This window comes from Pelecanus crispus, chromosome 3 (assembly GCF_030463565.1).
Source record: "Pelecanus crispus isolate bPelCri1 chromosome 3, bPelCri1.pri, whole genome shotgun sequence".
Taxonomy (NCBI): Eukaryota; Metazoa; Chordata; class Aves; order Pelecaniformes; family Pelecanidae; genus Pelecanus; species Pelecanus crispus.
The window spans coordinates 45521170-45540815 of record NC_134645.1 but is presented as its reverse complement, the minus strand read 5'-3'; the positions used below and the strand labels follow the sequence as shown (position 1 = coordinate 45540815).

At 35.9% G+C, this 19646-nt stretch overlaps 1 protein-coding gene across 1 annotated transcript in view; it reads left to right on the top strand.

Moving 5' to 3' along the window:
* The window catches only part of DNAH8 (dynein axonemal heavy chain 8), a 155834-nt gene that overhangs the window by 91283 nt on the left and 44905 nt on the right, over positions 1-19646 (top strand). Inside the window, 13 exon segments of the mRNA XM_075708595.1 lie at positions 1088-1222; positions 1872-1994; positions 3773-3986; positions 4532-4641; positions 7307-7470; positions 10512-10704; positions 11121-11243; positions 12950-13080; positions 13415-13568; positions 14035-14199; positions 14769-14995; positions 15386-15504; positions 19483-19586. Of these exon segments, the coding sequence (XP_075564710.1) occupies positions 1088-1222; positions 1872-1994; positions 3773-3986; positions 4532-4641; positions 7307-7470; positions 10512-10704; positions 11121-11243; positions 12950-13080; positions 13415-13568; positions 14035-14199; positions 14769-14995; positions 15386-15504; positions 19483-19586 (1962 nt within the window).

Here is a 19646-nt window from a genome sequence, read left to right as displayed (position 1 = left end):
AAGTTAGTTAATGTCAGCATAATTAGGCTGGGAAACCTCGGTAACAGAATTAAAATTCCAATTCAGGAGAAGGGGTGGATAGGAACCAGTGTGCCTTAAAGGAAGGATGGTGTTTTCTTGAGGAAAGTTGAATAACTGCCTGCTTTGAAAACAGGTGATTTTTCCTTTGGTGCTGTTAAGTAAGAGTAGTTCTCAGTTCCTTTTGTGAGTGGAACGTAAAACACATTTCAGAGTTTCACTGTTAAATTGCTTCCTTTCCTACCAGTTTCACTGGCCTGTCTAACAGGAGACATGAGCAGTACAATACTTACTGCAAATCAATTTTATGTCTCTCCTCATTCATTCAGTTTAGAGAAAAAGATTGGATCAGGTATTTTAGACAATATACAGAAATATAAGAGGACCTTCAAAAAGGACTACATTTCCAGAGGTGGAAAACAACAGTCAATTTTATCCATCTAATTGTTTCCTACCTTTACTAACATTTACCACAGAGCCATAGATATTTCTGGGTCAGTTAAGACTTCTGTACCCAGTTCAGTATCTGTTTTTCTTACTTGTAATTATTGTTACACCATGTCTCTGCAGACTTTTGGAGTATCTCTTTTAATAATATGCTTGAGAGGGGATATAGCTGAATCTATTCTATACTGTATTGCTTTAAGGACAGTGCTGGGAAGAAGGAACTGTCCTTCTATTATAAAAATGTGTCACAAAGGATACCTATAGCAAAAGCAAATAGCAGAAATTTTATGTTCAAATCACATGTCAGAGACTACTTTCCATTATAAAGTCTTCTTAGGGTCATGAGAGAGAGACCTGCTCAGGTGAATGTGTTAGAAAGTGGAAGAAGTTAGGCAACTGGAAGAAAAACCTCTAGTACATCCTTGCTTCATCCTTTCTCTTTTGACTCTGTAAATAAATTGTCTTGGAGAATCTGTGTGGGATGAAAAACACATACTGTGTCACTGCAAATGCAGACATAGGAAAAACCTACCAGAATAATATATAATTCTAAAATAGGTCTGTTATGCATATTTAATTATAAGTTTTGATGCTACTTATGTGATTTAAATATCTGTTACAGGCAGTTTTGCTCATAGGAGAACAGGGGACTGCAAAGACAGTCATGATTAAGGCATATGTGAAGAAATATGACCCAGAAGAGCATTTGTCAAAATGTTTAAATTTTTCATCTGCCACAGAACCATTTATGTTTCAGGTAAAAATATAGATTTCAAGCAATTCTTGCATATAATTTCCTTGCTAAGTATTTAAAGTGTACTTCATTCTGATGATAAAAGAAGTGATTTAGAAATAAAGTCTAAAAGATCTTCCTCTAAGTCACTTAAACACTGCAGAAAATGCCATAAAAAATAATTTTTGCAGATCAGAATAAAATTTAGCCACTCATATAGAGATACCTATATTCATGATGGCTGTGTGCTTTTTCATTATGGAATTCTAAGAATCCATTTTTTGCTGAAGACCTTTCCTTTTCATTTTAGATTAATGGAAATTTTTGGTTATGCTTCTTCAATTTTTTCCTGATTCTTTAGTTTATATAATTGGCTTCAATGCCGATAATGAAATAATAATTTCCAAGTTTGAAAACTTTTTAAAAACTTCTCTGGTAGCCAGAGGTGAGTTGCAGGACATAGTCCTAAGGCCGGGGAATTACATAGGAATGAGTGTGATGAACAGGAGAATAGGGTGTTCCTTAATGATGAATGGGAGTTTAAACTACTAACAAAAAGAGGCAATCACCGGATAAGTGCTGTAGCAGAAAGCAATAAGTAACACATTTTTTAACAATACATTTTAAATATTGTTGCTTTAGATGCAAAACAAGAACTTTCTTTAATTTTTAGAGGACAATAGAGAGTTATGTGGACAAACGCATTGGAAGTACTTATGGACCTCCTGGAGGCAGAAAAATGACTGTTTTTATTGATGATATCAATATGCCATTTATCAATGAATGGGGAGATCAGGTAAACTGTTTTTTAACAAATACAACTTACTCTCAAATTGTGCTTTTTTTTATGTGCATGGGAATCAGTGGACTTCCTCAATATTTTAATTAACTGTTGATGCTTTCTAATTATGGTTCATTGAAGAAAAAAAGAGAGAAAATTAGATTTACTGCCGAGGCATGTAAGATAATGGTGTCATATCTTACATTATCTCCACTTTCTCATCTTTTTGTAAGACTAAATAAAAAGCATCACTGTACTAAAGTACCATATTATTAAGTTCAAGATTGACATTAATTTGAGAGCACCAATAAACAAACTTTCTGCAAAATGCAAGTGTGATACCTTGGAGAAAGTAATAAAGGCTGTGTCCAAGTTCAAGGAGAACACATTGGCTTCAAACTGGATTAAAGATTTTTGACTTTTGATAAGCCCTTCTACAGCTTGGCTGTGTAACATTCATATGCCTATACAGACCCAAAATCAGGCAAAAGTGTCTCATAGTTCCTTCCTATAGTAAGTCTGAAGTATTTCCTGCCTAGGATGCTAGATCTTCTGGAATGTCTATTCTAACATAAAGACCAAGTATGCTTATCATTATGCTTTTTTAATTTGCTCAGAGTAAATTACAAATTAGAAACTTGAGGCCTCTGTGCACTTTTGAATGCTCAGGCTCTCTGGCTTCTGTGAGGCTCACAGTTTGGGTTAAGGCTGTTCATAGCGTTCAGCTGGTTTGTTAACAGTGTGGGTAGCAGGCCTGGTCATGGGAGTGGGCTTGGGCAGGTATTTAAGTGGCAGTATAGATATGTGAGTCTACGTAGACTGAATAGTTCTTCCTCTTCACTTTAGAAAGCTGTTTTTGTCAAAGTGGAAGCCAAGCATGTGTTTTTAGTGTCTCTGAAGTGGAACCTGACCTTCTACCTAAATGCCAATATATATCAGTTCTTTGGTTTGCATCATTTGCTCTCACTTGAGAGAACTTTTTTTTTTTTTTGAGACTAGCGTTGAATAACCCACAACACTGAGCTGCTTGACCATAGTCTAGAAAATAGGTGGTTGTGTTTGAGGAAAAGCCCTCACAGGCCCAGGCAGTGTTCAGTACTAGGAAGGGTCTCCGTTATGGAAGGACCTCTACTAGGTCTTCCATTATGGCCCCAAGACATTGCTGAAATATTTTTAATGGGATGATGGTTTGTGATCAGTGCCCTGCTGCAGATCATGTGGCTTTGTTAGGGTATGTGAGCACATAAGGCTTGCTGAATGTCGTTGGAGCAGTTGCTGTGGGGGCAAACTCTGGTGCCTCCTGATCCATATAGGTGCTGTAGAGTGGAACGTGGGCTCAATAACCTTTTCAGAATAAACAGCTTTCTGTTTCAGAATAAACAGCTTTCTGTTTCAAAAAAGAATTAGATGTTTTGCTTCAAAGGAGACCAAAGGAAGAACTGAAAAGCATAGTTTGGACATCTGGAGCTGAATGTCCAGTAGCAAAATATGGAACAAACCAATTTTTTTTGCAGTTCATTGCCTTAACTTTATTTAGTCAAAAGGAATACAAACACATTTTGTTGATATTATATGGTAGTACAGCTCTGAAAGAATTTTCCTGCTGTTTAAAATCACATCAAACAAGATCTCCCAATGACTAAGGAAGATAGTTTAATCTGAGTTTAGATTCAAGTGAAAACCTCTCTCTAGGGATTAGTGGTAGAGTTACAAGAAGAAATTAAATTATCAGGGTATATTTTCTTTTTTTCTTGTTTGAATTTATAATTTGTACAAGTTACATAAATTTACAGGTAACGAATGAAATCGTTCGTCAGATGATGGAAATGAAAGGAATGTACAGCTTGGATAAACCTGGAGACTTCACTACAATTGTAGATGTACAATTAATAGCAGCAATGATACATCCTGGAGGAGGCCGTAATGATATTCCCCAGCGTTTAAAAAGACAGTTTTGTGTATTCAATTGTACATTGCCATCCAATGCATCCATAGACAAAATTTTTGGTACTTCTTTCTCTTGTTTTAGTAAAAATTATTTTTCATAATTGACTTAAAATGCATAAAAATATGTTCTCTTTCTCACTTTCATCATGCAAATTCAGAGTACTTCCAGTGAAACAACTGAAGCTGTATTACAGCAAAAATATTGCTGTGGAAGAGAAATTAACCCCTTTAAATGTTTGTCTTTCTAATTTTGGACAAAAAAATAATTAATAAGAAAGTAATGGCATTTCCTGGAAGCATATGGGCACTCCTATTACTATGTAGGTTACCATTCCACCTCTGCACTCTCTGAAATGCCCTCTGTTGCTAAAGTTCTCAATTCTGTTAACTTTGTCAATACAGTATATTGTTAAAAGCCAGCAGTTACTGCCAGTTGTTTTGTACACCAGTTCAGAAAAGCCATGGACAAGACAGACAAAATTATTTCATGTATAATTTAAAAGCAAATTACTGTTTTAAATAAGTACTTATATGTCTTGCTCACAACCTACCTTATTATATCGTACAACTTGAGATTAATTATATATTGCATTTTATCTTTTCAGGTGTTATTGGCTGTGGATACTTTCATTCGTGTAGAAAATTCAACGCTGAAGTATGCGATATGGTGAAAAAATTGGTCCCAACAGGCAGAATAATGTGGCAGAGGACAAAGGTATAAATTATAGGGGAAGTTTTATCACAATCAGTCTGAACAGAGTGCCTGTTAGTGTAATTTAGGCACATAATCATAGAATCATAGAATCATAAAATCATAGAATGCTTTGGGTTGGAAGGGACCTTTAGAGATCATCCAGCCCAGCCCCCCTGCAGTGAGCAGGGACAGCTTCACCTAGATCAGGTTGCTCAGAGCCCCATCCAACCTGACCCTGAATGTTTCCAGGGATGGGGCTTCCACTACCTCTCTGGATAACCTGTTCCAGTGCTTCACCACCCTCATTGTAAAAAATTTCTTCCTTATATCCAGTCTAAATCTATTCTTCTTTAGTTTAAATCCATTACTCCTTGTCCTGTCATAACAGGCCTTGCTAAAAAGATTCTCCCCATCCTTCCTATAGGCCCACTTTAAGTACTGGAAGGCTGCAATAATGTCTCCCCACAGCCTTCTCTTCTCCAGGCTGAACAACCCCAACTCCCTCAGCCTGTAGGAGAGGTGCTCCAGCCCTTGGATCATTTTTGTGGCCCTCTTCTGGACCCACTCCAACAGGTCCATGTCCTTCTTGTGCTGAGGGCCCCAGAGCTAGACGCAGTGCTCCAGGTGAGGTCTCACCAGAGCAGAGTAGAGGGGCAGAATCACCTCCCTCGACCTGCTGGCCATGCTTCTTTTGATGCAGCCCAGGATGTGGTTGGCTTTCTGGTCTGCAAGTGCACATTGCCACCTCATGCCCAGCTTTTCATCCACCAGTACCCCCAAGTCCTTCTCTGCAGAGCTGCTCTCAATCCCTTCATCCCCCAGCCTGTATTGATATGGGGGGTCGCCCTGTCCCAGGTGCAGGACCTTGCACTTCCCTTGTTGACAAGCCTCTCCAGCTTGTCCAGGTCGCTTTGGATGACATCTTGTCCTTCTGGCGTGTCAACCGCGCCACTCAGATTGGTGTCGTCTGCAAACTTGCTGAGGGTGCACTCGATCCCACTGTCTATGCCATTGATGAAGATATTAAACAGCACCGGTCCCAGTGCGGACCCCCGAGGGACTCCACTTGTCACCAGTCTCCATGTGGACATCAAGCTATTGACCACTACCCTCTGGATGCGACCATCCAGCCAATTCCCTATCCACCAAACAGTCCACCTATCAAATCTGTATGTCCCCAATTTAGAGAGAAGGATGTTGTGGGGGACTGTGTCAAAGGCTTTACAGAAATCCAGATAGATGACATCCATTGCTTTTCCCTTGTCCACTGATGCAGTCACTCCTTCATAGAAAGCCACTAGCTTGGTCAGGCAGGACTTGCCCTTGGTGAAGCCGTGCTGGCTGTCTCAAATCACCTCCCTGTCTTCCATGCGCTAGAGCATAGCTTCTAGGAGGATCTGTTCCATGATCTTCCCAGGCACAGAGGTGAGGCTGACAGGTCGGTAGTTCCCAGGGTCCTCCTTTCTTCCCTTTTTAAAAATGGGCACAATGTTTCCCTTCTTCCAGTCCCCAGGGACTTCACCTGACTGCCATGACTTTTCAAATATCATGGAGACTGCCTTGGCAACCACATCAGCCAATTCCCTCAGGACTCTGGGATGCATCTCATCAGGAACCTGACTTGTGTACATTGAGATTCCTCAGGTGGTCTTGAACCAGATCTTCCCGTACAGTGGGAGGGGCTTTACCCCCCTGGTCCCCATCTTGCCGTCCATCGACTCTGGAGGGGCGAAGAGAGAAGTTGCTGGTGAAGACTGAGGCAAAGAAGTACCTCTGCTTTCTCCTCGTCTGTTGATACTAGTTTGCCATTCTTGTTCATCAGGGTGGGTACACTTTCTTTGACCTTCCTTTTCTGGTTGACATACCTGTAGAAGCCCTTCTTGTTATTCTTTACATCCCTTGCCAAATTCAGCTCCAGCTGCGCCTTGGCCTTGCTGACCCCCTCCCTACACAACCAGGCAGCTTCCCTGTACTCTTCCCAGGACACCTGTCCCTGGTTCCACTGCCTGTGCAGTTCCCTCTTACTCTTTAGTTGGACCAGCAGGTCTCAACTCAGCCATTCTGGTCTCTTCCCTTCCTTGCCTGATTTCTTACACTTGGGGACTGAGAGCTCTTGCATTCTATGGAAGGTGTCCTTAAAGATCTGCCAGCTCTGTTCCATTCCCCTGTCCCTGAGGACCGTTTCCCAGGGGGTCCTTCTGACTAACTCCTTAAAGAGCTGGAAGTTTGCTTTTCTAAAATTTCAAGTCCTGACTTTACTCCTCGCTTTTCCCACGTCCCTCAGGAGCGTGAACTTGTAATAATCCTTAAGAGCATATCTATAACAAGAAAAAAATAGGAGAAAGATGGGCTAAAAATGTTTTGGAGATACAATCTGGAAAATATCAGATTTCAGTATATGTTATAAATTATGATTTTTATTTTATAAAACCCAGAGCAACATATGAAATAAATTACGTTATAAGAGTTGGAGCTTTACATTTAGTGCTAGATCCTGCTTCCAAACAAATGAGGTTTTTTTGATGACTTCTTAGAAAGAGTTTGCCCACAGTATTATGTGGCAAAATTAGTAGGTTTTTTATTTTTGTATTTTATATGTGTTATTAATTATAAATTTATAATTTATATAATCCTTGATTCCTTCTAATTGTTACTGATTTTTAATATTAACAATATTTTTCTTTAGACAAAGATGCTGCCTACGCCATCTAAATTTCACTATATCTTCAACCTTCGAGACCTTTCTAGAATTTGGCAAGGAATGTTAACTATAAAGGCCGAAGAATGCAACAACAGCACTGTCCTTCTAACACTTTTTAAACATGAATGTACCAGAGTAATTGCTGACAGGTATAATAACTATCGCATTTTATATTTAGTAGGTTTAGCCATTTACTTCATTTCTGTTCATATGTCTGTAAAACTTCTTAATATGATAAACCTTATTAGGACAATATGAAAAATTTTGTCTTATTTTATATGCAGTCTGCATTGGGCTATTATCCCAGCAAATGTCATGCTATGTACTGATAGATTAGACCAGTAATTGGATGAAGAACTCCAAAATATATGCATATTCCATGTGCTAACCTACATTTTTTTTCACTTTGGCTACACTCAGACAGTTCCTCTGTAAAAAAGAGGATTGTACGGTGTCCTAAATTTTTACACAGAGAATAATTTAAAATTGCTTTGATCTCCTCACAAAGTGTCACATGCCTATGATTAAAAAATAGCTCATCTCCTCTAAATCTCCTTTAAAATATAAAACAGATACAGTTAAGAGCTGTATGTGTTAAAGATCCAGTAGTATTTTTGTGGTTTAGAATTTCTTGTGAAATTCTAGGTGTAGTATTGTGCTGCCAGTAAAAACTTGACATATACCCACCACTACTGTGGATTTTCATGAATATAATTTCTTCTTATTCTGATGTCCTGAGGAAGGGCCTTCATAATTTTTATAAAATTAATGCTTTATAATTAAAGCATTGAAGTTAAATGTTGACTCTTAAAAATAAGTATGTGTGTTTTATTACACTGCATTTACTTTATAAAGCTGTCACAAAGTGAAAGGAATGAAAAATGTTTTTCCAGGGACACAAGAGGGCATATTATATTGCTTTTGCTTTTAATTAGACCCAAAGGCCTTGAATTGGCAAGTGCTTAGGAGCTACCTGCCATGACGATGAATTTTTTCAAAATTCAACATAGTTGCAGAAGTCTAAAATGGAATTTGTCTATTTTAAGATGCCAACTACATAAATGCAGTCTGGTGCAGATGATTTGGCATGGTAGCAGGCAAGATGTATACGTAATGATTGCATTGTATTCAAGCACAGTCAGGCTTAATTGCTATTATTCTAGTAACTTGTCAAAATAAAGCAAAGAGCAAAGGTATAAAAGAATTATAAGGAGTTCCATCTCTGTTTTCAAAAGATAAGGGGGACAAAGTGAAATCTTCCTATGTATACATAGGTGTGTGAACTTTAGCATGTAGTCTGTTGAAACAGAAACAAGTCAAGATATACAAAACTTAGAGTTTAATTACACATGCCAAAACTGGTGGATGAAACAACTGCCCTCTATTTCAAGTAAATGCTAGAAAAAGTTCCAAACAAAACATAGACCACTGTCAACCAGTTTTGTTTATCATCCCTACCTGTATCTTTTAGAATCCCTCATTTTCTTCCATGAGAGCTCTGAATCAGTTGGCAGATGCCTTCTCATTTTCCCCAGGAAGGTGCAGTAACAAACTTGAGTTAAGAGCCAAGGAAGTAAGATTGCTATTATGACCAGTTCCAATACCCCAGAGGAACTCTAATTTGAAAATCCTGCTCACTTTCTCCTCTCTCCTTAGATACATATGCTGAGTTCAGAAAATGCATGCAGGAAATCTAAAAGGAAATCTTATCCATCAGTTGTCAAGAATATAAAAATGAAGGCCAGAGTTTTCTGCTGACTTTAGTTGTTTCTCTATAATCTGAGAAAGCCTCTCAGTGTAAATCCACTACAAAGTCTAACATTGCTGATATTTTTAAGTGCCTGAACTGCCATATATTATACAAACATACAAACTACCTGAAATTGATGTATATGTATTTATATGTGCAATAGAGTGCTGTTGATATAAAAAGGGGGAAGATGGTTAATTTGAATTTGAAGTTAGGATCATACCCACTGGTGCAAAAGTGTCATACAGCTTTGAGTGTATTATTTTCTGCTTCAAAGTTAGGAGCAATGTCACTGACACTTCCTGAAATGTTCTTAAATTTATTTATTTGTTGTGGGAAATTTAAAAATACATGGAAGATATGTATTTGTACAGATATGTTACAGGGCGGGGGGGAGAAAGAGAGACTGTAGTCATGTAGTCTCTTCTTCCATGCTGCTTTTAGATTCTTTAGTGGATATTATATCATCACTAAAGACCTCTAACAATAATTAAGTACATAATGTGTACCTGTGCTGTCTCTATACCACAGTTCTTTAGTATTCTTTGTCTTATTTGAAAACTCAGAGCACTGTGTACAGCTTTTTCATGTTTGTCCTATTTTCCTCTCAGTTGTATCATTGAAAAGGAAAAGAAGTAAAGATTAACATTATTATTTTTCTGTAGTCTGACATTCACAGTTGGCATTCTCTTTTTCTGGGGTTGAGGTGGTTCTTGCCATTTATGTTTTCCAGATACTACTGAGTATCATTCTTGATTGTTTCTCAGATTGTCACAGCCACAGATAATCACAGTAGTCAAAGATTTGATCTGTATTAAAACCATCTTGAACCTATCAATGGAAGCTGATACAGTGGTTTAAACAAGGAAATGTAGTCACTAGTATTTGTGCTTGCAGACTTTGTTTTATTTCAATCTACATTACTCCCTTCCCTGCCCCGTGTATATTCCCCTCTGTTAATTATGGATTTTGGTGTAAGAGGGATTGAGAATCAAGTCAGGTTGTAGTGACATATACTATCTTCCTTTCACTATTCCTTATTTCATGGCAGTTTTATAGGCAGTACTATAATAACATGAATTATGCTATTATGCTGCAGGTTGAAAGATGATAAGGGTCACTTAGCCATGGTTATTTGGGAAATCATTCAACCTTTTTCATCCTTTTTCATCTGAGAAATTAAATGGTCTGTCATTGCCTAGTTCTAGGTGAAAGTTGGAAAGTCAAGTTGTTTCTGTGTTTTATGTGATTGACTATTATACTTCAGCGTATGGAAGCATTTTACTTCTGTGACTATTGCCTAATATGTATTACCTAATATGTATTTTGCTTTGAAATGTTACAAGGGTTTTTTTAGTATTTAATGATCTGTTTGTCTCCCTATATAACTAGAAATCAGTTTGTTTTTTTTTTTTAATTGTACTAATCTATGATTTTTAGATTTATTACTCCTGAAGATAAAGCCTGGTTTGATAAAACGATTACTAAAGCAATTGAGGAATATGTGGATACAAGCTTAGCAGAAGTTCTCCAAGCTGAACCATATTTTGTAGATTTTTTACGGGAGATGCCTGAACCAACTGGTGATGAACCAGAAGATTTTGTGTTTGAACCACCAAAAATTTATGAGGAGGTATTTCATTTCATGCCTAAAATACTAGGCACTGAAATTTTCCTTTAATTATTAAGTATGTTATATTGCTGAACTCATATCATACAGAAAGTTTTGTTGAATACCTACCACATTTTTTGTGAAGATATGTCTAGATTTTTCTGATTAATATGCAATAAATCATTTTAGTGATGTTAAAGTTAATAATGCCATATAAATGTGGTTTATTCATTCCTATTCTCCTTGCTCATTTTTTTCCCACCATTAGCAGAAAATTTCTGCTTAAACACAACTGCAGTCACTACAGTGAATTAACAACATAATCTCATTATGCACGGCCAATACATGAACTCAAGTTTGTAAAAATGACAGTGCAGTTTTAAATTCTGAAGGGCCACGCTAGTATTGTTACTGATTTCTTTTTTTTTTTCCTTCAGATTCCAAGCTTTGAATTTCTTTGTGAAAAATTGCAAATGTATCAGAGACAATATAATGAAAGTATTAGAGGATCATTTCTTGATTTGGTGTTTTTTAAGGATGCAATGACACATCTTATTAAGGTTTGGGGTTTGTTACTTTTTTATTAGTTTAACTGTTGCAACAGTGTTCCTGATTTGGGCAAGCTATGCTTAGAGGGTACATTCTGAAAAGCTACCCTTATCCCCAAACTTGCTTGCCATATTTGCCTAGTCATTTTCAAGAACTGGGAAAGACCTACAGTTATTTTACCTGTTTGCATGTTTTGTAATAACTATTTTATATATTTGTTTAAGCTCTTGTGTATTCAGAGGTATGTAGATTTTCCTCAATAGGAAAGGTGAGGTCATAAAGAGGCACATTTAGATTTTGTATATAGAGTGATTTTTAATCATTAAGAATTCAGAGAACACTTCAAAGGTATCTGTACCTGACAAGCGACCAAAACAATGTGAGGTATAATCTGATTGGATGAGAGACATGAAAAGAAATGTAAATCAGGGCTGCAGTAGAATCAGCATGTAGGGTAGAGGAAAGTCTCAGTTTACAATCAGTTGAACCCCTGTTCAGAAAGGAAGATATAAGGAAAGAGTTCATCCAAAGTCAGAATCTGATTCACAAGGGGAAAAAAAAGGCTAAGCATGAGATTTGTTTGAAGCGCTGTGCCTCAGGTTTAAGAAGCTGTGTTAGTTATCTCAGGAATTACTTTAACTTCATGATCTGTTTACTGAAAGACACATAGAAGCTACAGTGAAACCAAAACAGAGGGAGATGTTTAGTTCTTCTGTAGTTAACCTCAAGTGAAGTAAATTATTTTGTTTGCTTTGCATTTAAACAGAAGAAAATAATTTTATCTTTAAATACAGTTAATGTGATGCTAGGTGAATTTCAGAAGACCTTGAAAATCTCTGATACTCCATTTCCATTGGCAAGTTTTAACCGGAATATCTGCGATATGCAGTTAGGTAGTAGAAAGGAGCCCTGCTGTCACTATGGTGATAATAATTTTAGTCACTCTCATAATTTCACATTTAGAATTCTATTTTAATTATCTGAATAGGGTCAGAGGGAACTGTGCATAAAACCAAAATTCTTTGAAGGAAAAAATGTATAGGATTCAAAGGCTTGATGTAGATGCCAATCTTTTGCATTTTGTACATAATTTACATGAGGAACAAAGCAAACTGTAGCATCTTAAAAGTAATAGTGCACTAACATATAATAAAACCAAGGAAGATGTGATATATATATATACAGGAGATGTGTAAAAAAACAATTGCATAGTAAATTTGTAATCCAACTTTTGTATCTGGGTGACTTGTTAAGAAAACTATCTCAAAGGAAATGTTGAAGGTGGATAAAATAGAAGATAACACTAAATGATAGTTTAATTGTGTACAAGTCTTTCAGACTCTTAAAATTAGGAATGTAGTATGTTTATTCTTCTAGCTAAAGTGTTTTTTATTGATATTTTTAAACACATTCAGGATGATACCTTTGACATAAAATGGAGCTCAATATGTCTCCCTTTATGTGTCTAAATCCTGTGTGTAACTAATTATAACCATCCTATATTCTTATGTGCAGCTTTTTCATTAGCTACACAAAATTCTTAAAGAATGTACAAGTGTTCTTTTGAGAGGAAAAATTTTCTGCAAATATCCTTTTAATAATCTTTACATTGTGCTCTAGTAAATAAAGTGTAGAATATAACAGATTTTTACTTTTGCTAAGTAATGTTTTAATTTAAATGAATTAATGAATTTTTCTTCCATTTTTTCCTATATAGATTTCCCGGATAATTCGGACAGCGTATGGAAATGCTTTACTTGTTGGAGTTGGTGGTTCTGGAAAGCAAAGTCTTTCAAAGTTGGCCTCCTTTATTGCCGGCTATAAAATATTTCAGATCACTTTAACCAGGTAAGAAATGTAAGAAATATATAAATCAAATTTATGCTATTAGTTTCTCTTTACACAGTCATAACCTTATGTTTTTAAGAGCCTTTTTTTTATTATTATTTTTAGTTTGTCACCATTTAAAAATGTGGAAAACAATAAATTCTTACCTGGTTTGTATACAGCATTGGATTAAGTTTGAGCTGAAAAAGCTGGGCCATGTGCTAGCTATTCCTGAGCCAAAATATGTGTGTTTACAAAGGATGTTTGCACTATCATTTATAAACCACTATAATCTGAAAATAGGAGTATTCAGATTTGTTTTGAATTAACAGCTAATGTTTCTTATTCCTCCTAGAGCCTATAATGTAAGCAATCTGGCAGATGATTTAAAATTGTTGTATAGAACAGCTGGAGTAGAAGGACAAGGCATCACTTTTATTTTCACTGATAATGAAATAAAAGAGGAGTCATTTTTGGAATACGTTAATAATCTGCTGTCTTCAGGCGAGGTAAGAGTCTCAACGTGACAGGCAATGTACTTTTAGAAGCAGGAAACTGCAGAGTTAGTTCCCAGTAGTTTATGTCTATTTATTTTGGTAATAAATTGTAGAATCAATAATGATTAACTCTAAAATATGTCAACTTTTAAAATAAGGAGTGCTCTTGGTATGGAGTTCCTTTATCTCTATTTCAGTGTAAGTCAGGAAGAGATAAGGAGCTGTGATGGGTATTTCAGTAGCCTTTATTAAATGAGTATTCACTGGCCAGTCAAGATCTGTACTCTTCCTGAGTTAGACTTTCTAGTTTTTAATGGAGTTACATGAAGTCTAAATCAGGGACAAATTTGGTTTTTAAACTGTCTAAACTGTGTATATGCAGAGAGAGATACAGATGTAAACAGACAAATATTTGTAAATGCTGTAATAATTACCTCCATGCAATTTATTTTCTTACCAATTTTAATTTTATAAAAAGATTTCTAATTTACTTGCTCGGGATGAATTGGATGAAATCACCCAAGGATTAATACCTGTGATGAAAAAAGAGATGCCTCGGTGTCCTCCTACCTTTGATAATCTTTATGAGTATTTTTTAACTCGGGCAAAGAAGAACTTGCATGTTGTCCTCTGCTTTTCTCCAGTAAGTTTTTTCTTCAGATCTGTCTTCCTTACTTCCATTAGCAAATTATCCTATAAGGTGTGACAGGATTATTCACGCTTTATATTTTTAAGGAGATTTAAAGATACATAAAAGGTTTCTGAAGTCTGGTTATAATTGCTGTGATAATAAAAGTAATTGCACAGTTGTCAGAACTTAAAACCAAAGTACTTAAAATTTAAATCATTCCTTAGATGTTAAGCAATTTTTATTTTTTCCTCCTGGCATATTCTTTCCTAAGACAAATCAGTGAATGTATCTTTGTGAAATTCTTGTTACTTGAAAACAAGAATTCAATGGAAATTAAAATAAGTTAATTGAAGTTTTAAAATATTAAGAAACATATTTTCCATGAACTTCTTCAAATTTCATAAAATATTGAATGTTGGAAATTTAGCAAAATATTTACATAAAAGAAAAAACTGTGCAGGGTGTTCTAAGCAGAAAATTAGCAAGAAAAAAATATACTGTTTAGTTGTTTATATGAATGAAACATTTTGAATGACCTAATTAAGAATCATATAGTAAATTAACAGTTCTCTTCTCTTTAGGTTGGTGAGAAGTTCCGTGCACGTTCTTTGAAATTTCCTGGTCTCATATCAGGGTGCACCATGGATTGGTTTAGTCGATGGCCCAAGGAAGCTCTTGTAGCTGTAGCCAGTTATTTTCTTTCAGAATTTAATATGGTCTGCTCTGCATCTGTTAAAACACAAGTAGTGGAAAACATGGGGCTCTTTCATGATATAGTTTCAGAAAACTGTGAGAATTATTTCCAAAGGTAATATTTTATACAAATGCAATAATTAATCCCAAAAGTGTTGCTACTGATAGAGTTTTTTGAACTCGTCTTATATGAATCAATAAGTGTCTTTTAAGGCTAATACAAAAATAAATCTGCTCTATCAATATTTGCAAAGGCCATGAAAAGTAATTACTATTATGTTGCAACTTCATTATCTTCATTCCTGCTATTCAACAATCTTTAACATTGCTTATGTGGATTAAAAACAATGTAATTGGAAATAAGGATTCACATTATGAAGAAATTTGATTCTGACTGAATTAAAGACTTGATTTATATAATCTTCTGTTTCATTGGATGTGATCAAATGGCTGTACATATCAAAAGTATATACTAAGTTGATGTTGGCAATATACTCTGTTTTAGGTATCGAAGAAGAACTTATGTAACACCTAAGTCCTATCTCTCTTTCATCAATAGCTACAAAGAAGTTTATACTGAAAAGTTAGAGAGTATTAATGAACAAGCTGAACGTATGCAAATTGGTAAGCAAAATAGGGATAAACACATATTTCCATGTATGGTCTGGAATGATCTGTGGTTTTAATATTAGACTACTTATTCAGTGATCACTTAAAATCAGTTCTGCTGGATCACAGTTCAAAATTGGTAGCACATGAAGACCATTTCTAAGCACTCCAGCTATCACCAATTCACAATGATTCTCTTAAAAAAATGGCTCAAAGAAGCTGCCAGCTTAATCATTCGTCTCAGTGTTATATTAAACTTTAATATTTTCAATTTAGCATTTGTAATAGAAAGTAGAACCTGAAAACGGCCAGAGAGAGCATCTGATTTACTAGTGTAGAGAGATGTAGCTCTAAACACAGTTACTAATTTACTTCTGCACTTGTCTATGGAAATTCTTGCTATACAATCTGAGCACTTCATAGTTGATTTATTTCAGATTTCTGCTGTAGAATAAGTAGCTGTTACTTGTGGTCATTTTATAAGTAGGGATCTGAAATACAGAAAAGTATGATTGAAATGTTCTTCTAATTTTGGATATGTTTGAAATTTCCTAATTTTTGGCATTAGATTAATACTTATTGGGTTCAGAATACATTTCCAGTTTTCTCAATTTTGCATCTAGACATGCTTTTGTAAATCTACAAAGGCAACTGAACAGCTTAGGAAACTTGGTCTTTATGGGAAAAGATACTGTGTATCAATCTAACAGAATAGAGAATTCTATGTGATAAAATTTTTCATACAAAGGTAAAAGGATGTAGCATTTAGACAATGATTAACAATGCCTCTGGTACACTTCACATGAAGAAAAGAGTAGAATAAGAACATGGAGATATTTATTTTATTCACAAACTGTTTGCTGATTTAGAGTGGACTGTAGAGGAGTAAGTCACCCTCAGTATTTTCACATTATGCAAATTTGCCTGTATGCATCTGTTGCCAGTTCTAGAAATCAGAATTTATCATTAGTCCTGCCTGAGATGAGGATAAAGTCTGAGAGCCTTGAAGACTTCTGAGGGTGGGAGTTTTTTTGTATTCTTTCTCCAGTTCTTCTATTTTTCAAAAATAATTTAAAAGAAGCAACCTAAGTAGCTTCATCACTGTCAAGAAAATTTCACATGTAGATTTTCCTAGCCATGATATTATCACTAATTCCTTACATGCTCTTCAAAACAAAATGACCATGTACATGTACGTCTTCTACTGCAGCATCTTTATATCATTGATGCTCAGAAAATCATGTCTGTCAGCTTATAGGCAATACTCATGCCAGTTAGAAAATATTTTAAATAGTTTCACTTGCATAGAAAAGATTTATTACAAAACAACAAAAATACTGGTTATCCCAGACTCAAATGTGCTCCACTGTTTACTGCATCAAAAACTTTCTCAAAAAGTTTGTTACGAATTATTAGCTACTATCTCACACACCCATCCTTTAATCCTTAGTCTTTCATCACTTAATGTCAAAAAGATTCAGAGAGTTAAAAAGATTAGCCTTGAAAGTTGTTTCTTTATCCTGTACCATTATCCTGATATGGTATTTAAATTTTGTGTTATTAAACATAAAACATCTCCTCGTTTAAATGTTTTTCCTGTATGTAATGATGTCTAGACCAATTCCAGATGCTTGTAAAGCAGCAAAATTGTAAGAAATACCTCAGTCGATACTGATTTCTAGAAAAGTCCCTGGCTCCAGCACACTGAAAGTGTGCTTGTCAGCACTGTTGTATCTATATGAGCAACGTATTTGGAAAGCTAGAAGTAATCTCTTTTCTGCTTTGTCACTTTGGGTGAAAAATCTTGTAAAACAGATGAGGAAAAAACTGAGACCCAATGACAATTACAGTTATTTCTGACTGCTTAACATCTTGTGTCTTCTCTCAGAATCCATGGTAGAGCACTGCATGTGTAGGTAATGTCTTTTGATATAGTACTATGGTTCTACAAGAAGACCTCACTTTAGCTTGGACAAAGTAGGCATGTCATCCATTTGATCAACTTGTTGCTAGATCTTCTGCTAATTAAAAGTGATAGAAATTACGTCCTTGAGGCACTAAGAGTACTGTGGCTTAGTATCTTAAAGATTTTTGTAGTTCTTCTATATTCGCTACTTTTCTGCAGTCATCATTCAGACAAGTTACAAAATATATTGACAAGAGATAATGATTACTTTGATTCTCTTTATAGGTTCAAAATATATGCTGTATTTTTAACTTGTACTTTAACTTAAGTTGCAGCTGATATCAGTAAGGTTCTTACATGGAGTTCTACAAATCCCTCTGAAAAATACTACTCCTGTTTCTAATACCTAAATCAGGCATTTGTTCATGACTACAAGCACTAAAAAAATTATCTGCTGGAATGGTACTGTTGTAATGTTTCTTGTGATTGGCAGTATGCAGGGGACCTGAGGAAGCTATAAAGGTTTCTTGTTTATAACAGAAATTCTTCAATTCTTCTTGTTCTAGGTATTCCCATTCTTTGACTATCTCTCTTTCTTCTCACTGTAGGATTGTAGCAGGGAAAGCTAATGCAGCAAAGGGTACCACTTTCCCTTTCATAGCTTCTCTTTCAGAACTTTTTTTTACAGTGAAGTAACAAGCATTTTGAAAATTGATATCAGAGGAGTGGGAGGTGGGGGTAGAATGTTAGTGTGTAGGTACCTCTATCCCTCAGAATATTTTAGGAAGTGGCATATGTGTGGGAAAAGGAAATATTCTAAAACATGTCTCTTGTCTCCCAGTCAACATCTTTCAGTGAATATACCTTTGAAATTTATTGTTGAGAGTGGCAAAATAACCTGTCTTTTGGTGAGTAATAAGAAAGAGCCTGTAGAATGGCAGTAGCCTGATCACGAAGCAGCTGTGTCAGAAAAACAAGAAATGAGCTAGGAGAATCTGCTTGTCTGTGTGAAATGTGGTAACAGAAAAGTGGAGAGGCATCACAGAGAAACATCACACATCACAGAGAAACATCGCAATATAACTGCAAGTGTGCTCTGACTTTCTAGCCCTTAGGGAGAGGGAGATAAGGGGAATGCTTCCAGGCAAGTTTTAAGACTTTAAGATTCAGTAATGAAGAAGAGAGGAGAAGCTAGAGAGGCTTCAGCATGCAATCTGGAGCTCAGGAATAGCCAAAAATCTGTGCTCAAATCTACGGGCTAGAAAGGAGAGGAAAAAAAGAATGCATGAATGCATGGGAAAGACCGAGTAATAATTATAGAGGGAGCAAACTCATCTCTTTCTGGGCAACTGTTAGTGTAAAGCTGAATGGCCTCTATAGATGGTTGCTTCAGCACATATAAGAGCTATGGTAGGACTGGCCCTAAGCCTGGTGGGCAGAGATGCTTTTATGTGCTTTTCTGCACTCTCTGTCACCAGGGACAAGAGAGAGTAAACTTACTATGCAGGAGCCAGAGGTTGTCATCTTGATGTGACCTTTGGGTCCACTTTTGATGACTCCACTTCTTCCCACTTCTTTCTAGCAAGAACTCCCTATTGGAAGGCAGTTATGGATCCTAATATTTACGTCATTTCCTCATGCAATGATACAAATGCAGTATCAGTCTGATTTTCTGATTGTCCTGTGACTTTGACACAACATACCCTTGACATACCCCGCCTTTTTTTTTTATTTTTAAGAAGTCTGTATAATGAGAGTAAGGATATATTTTATTGCAGGTAATATCCCAGCTGTACACTTTTAGGTACTGTTTACAGCTATAGGAAACTAAAACTAAGAAGTATCGATTTATCTTTTGAAGAGTCAAGCTTGTTTATAATCATTTTGCACCTTGTGAAATTATCCATGAAAGGTGAATAGTAAGCACAATCGTGATAGTAGGACTGCTTATACCCACTTTGTCTCCTTTACACAAATTTAAATGAGAACGCAAAGTACAAGGCATTTGGGATCTAGAGCTAGATTGTATTATCTAACTAGGAAAAAAATAGTTTTCACTTTTCTGAATTTTATCTTTTACTTAATAGGTCTGTCTAAGCTGATGGAGGCCAGTGAATCTGTTGCTAAACTCTCTCAGGAGTTGGCTATTAAGGAGAAGGAACTGGCTTTGGCAGCTATTAAGGCAGATAAAGTAAGTACTTGAGTGTTAAATAGCAAAAGGCAGCGGATAGTACCAGGATATATAGCGGGG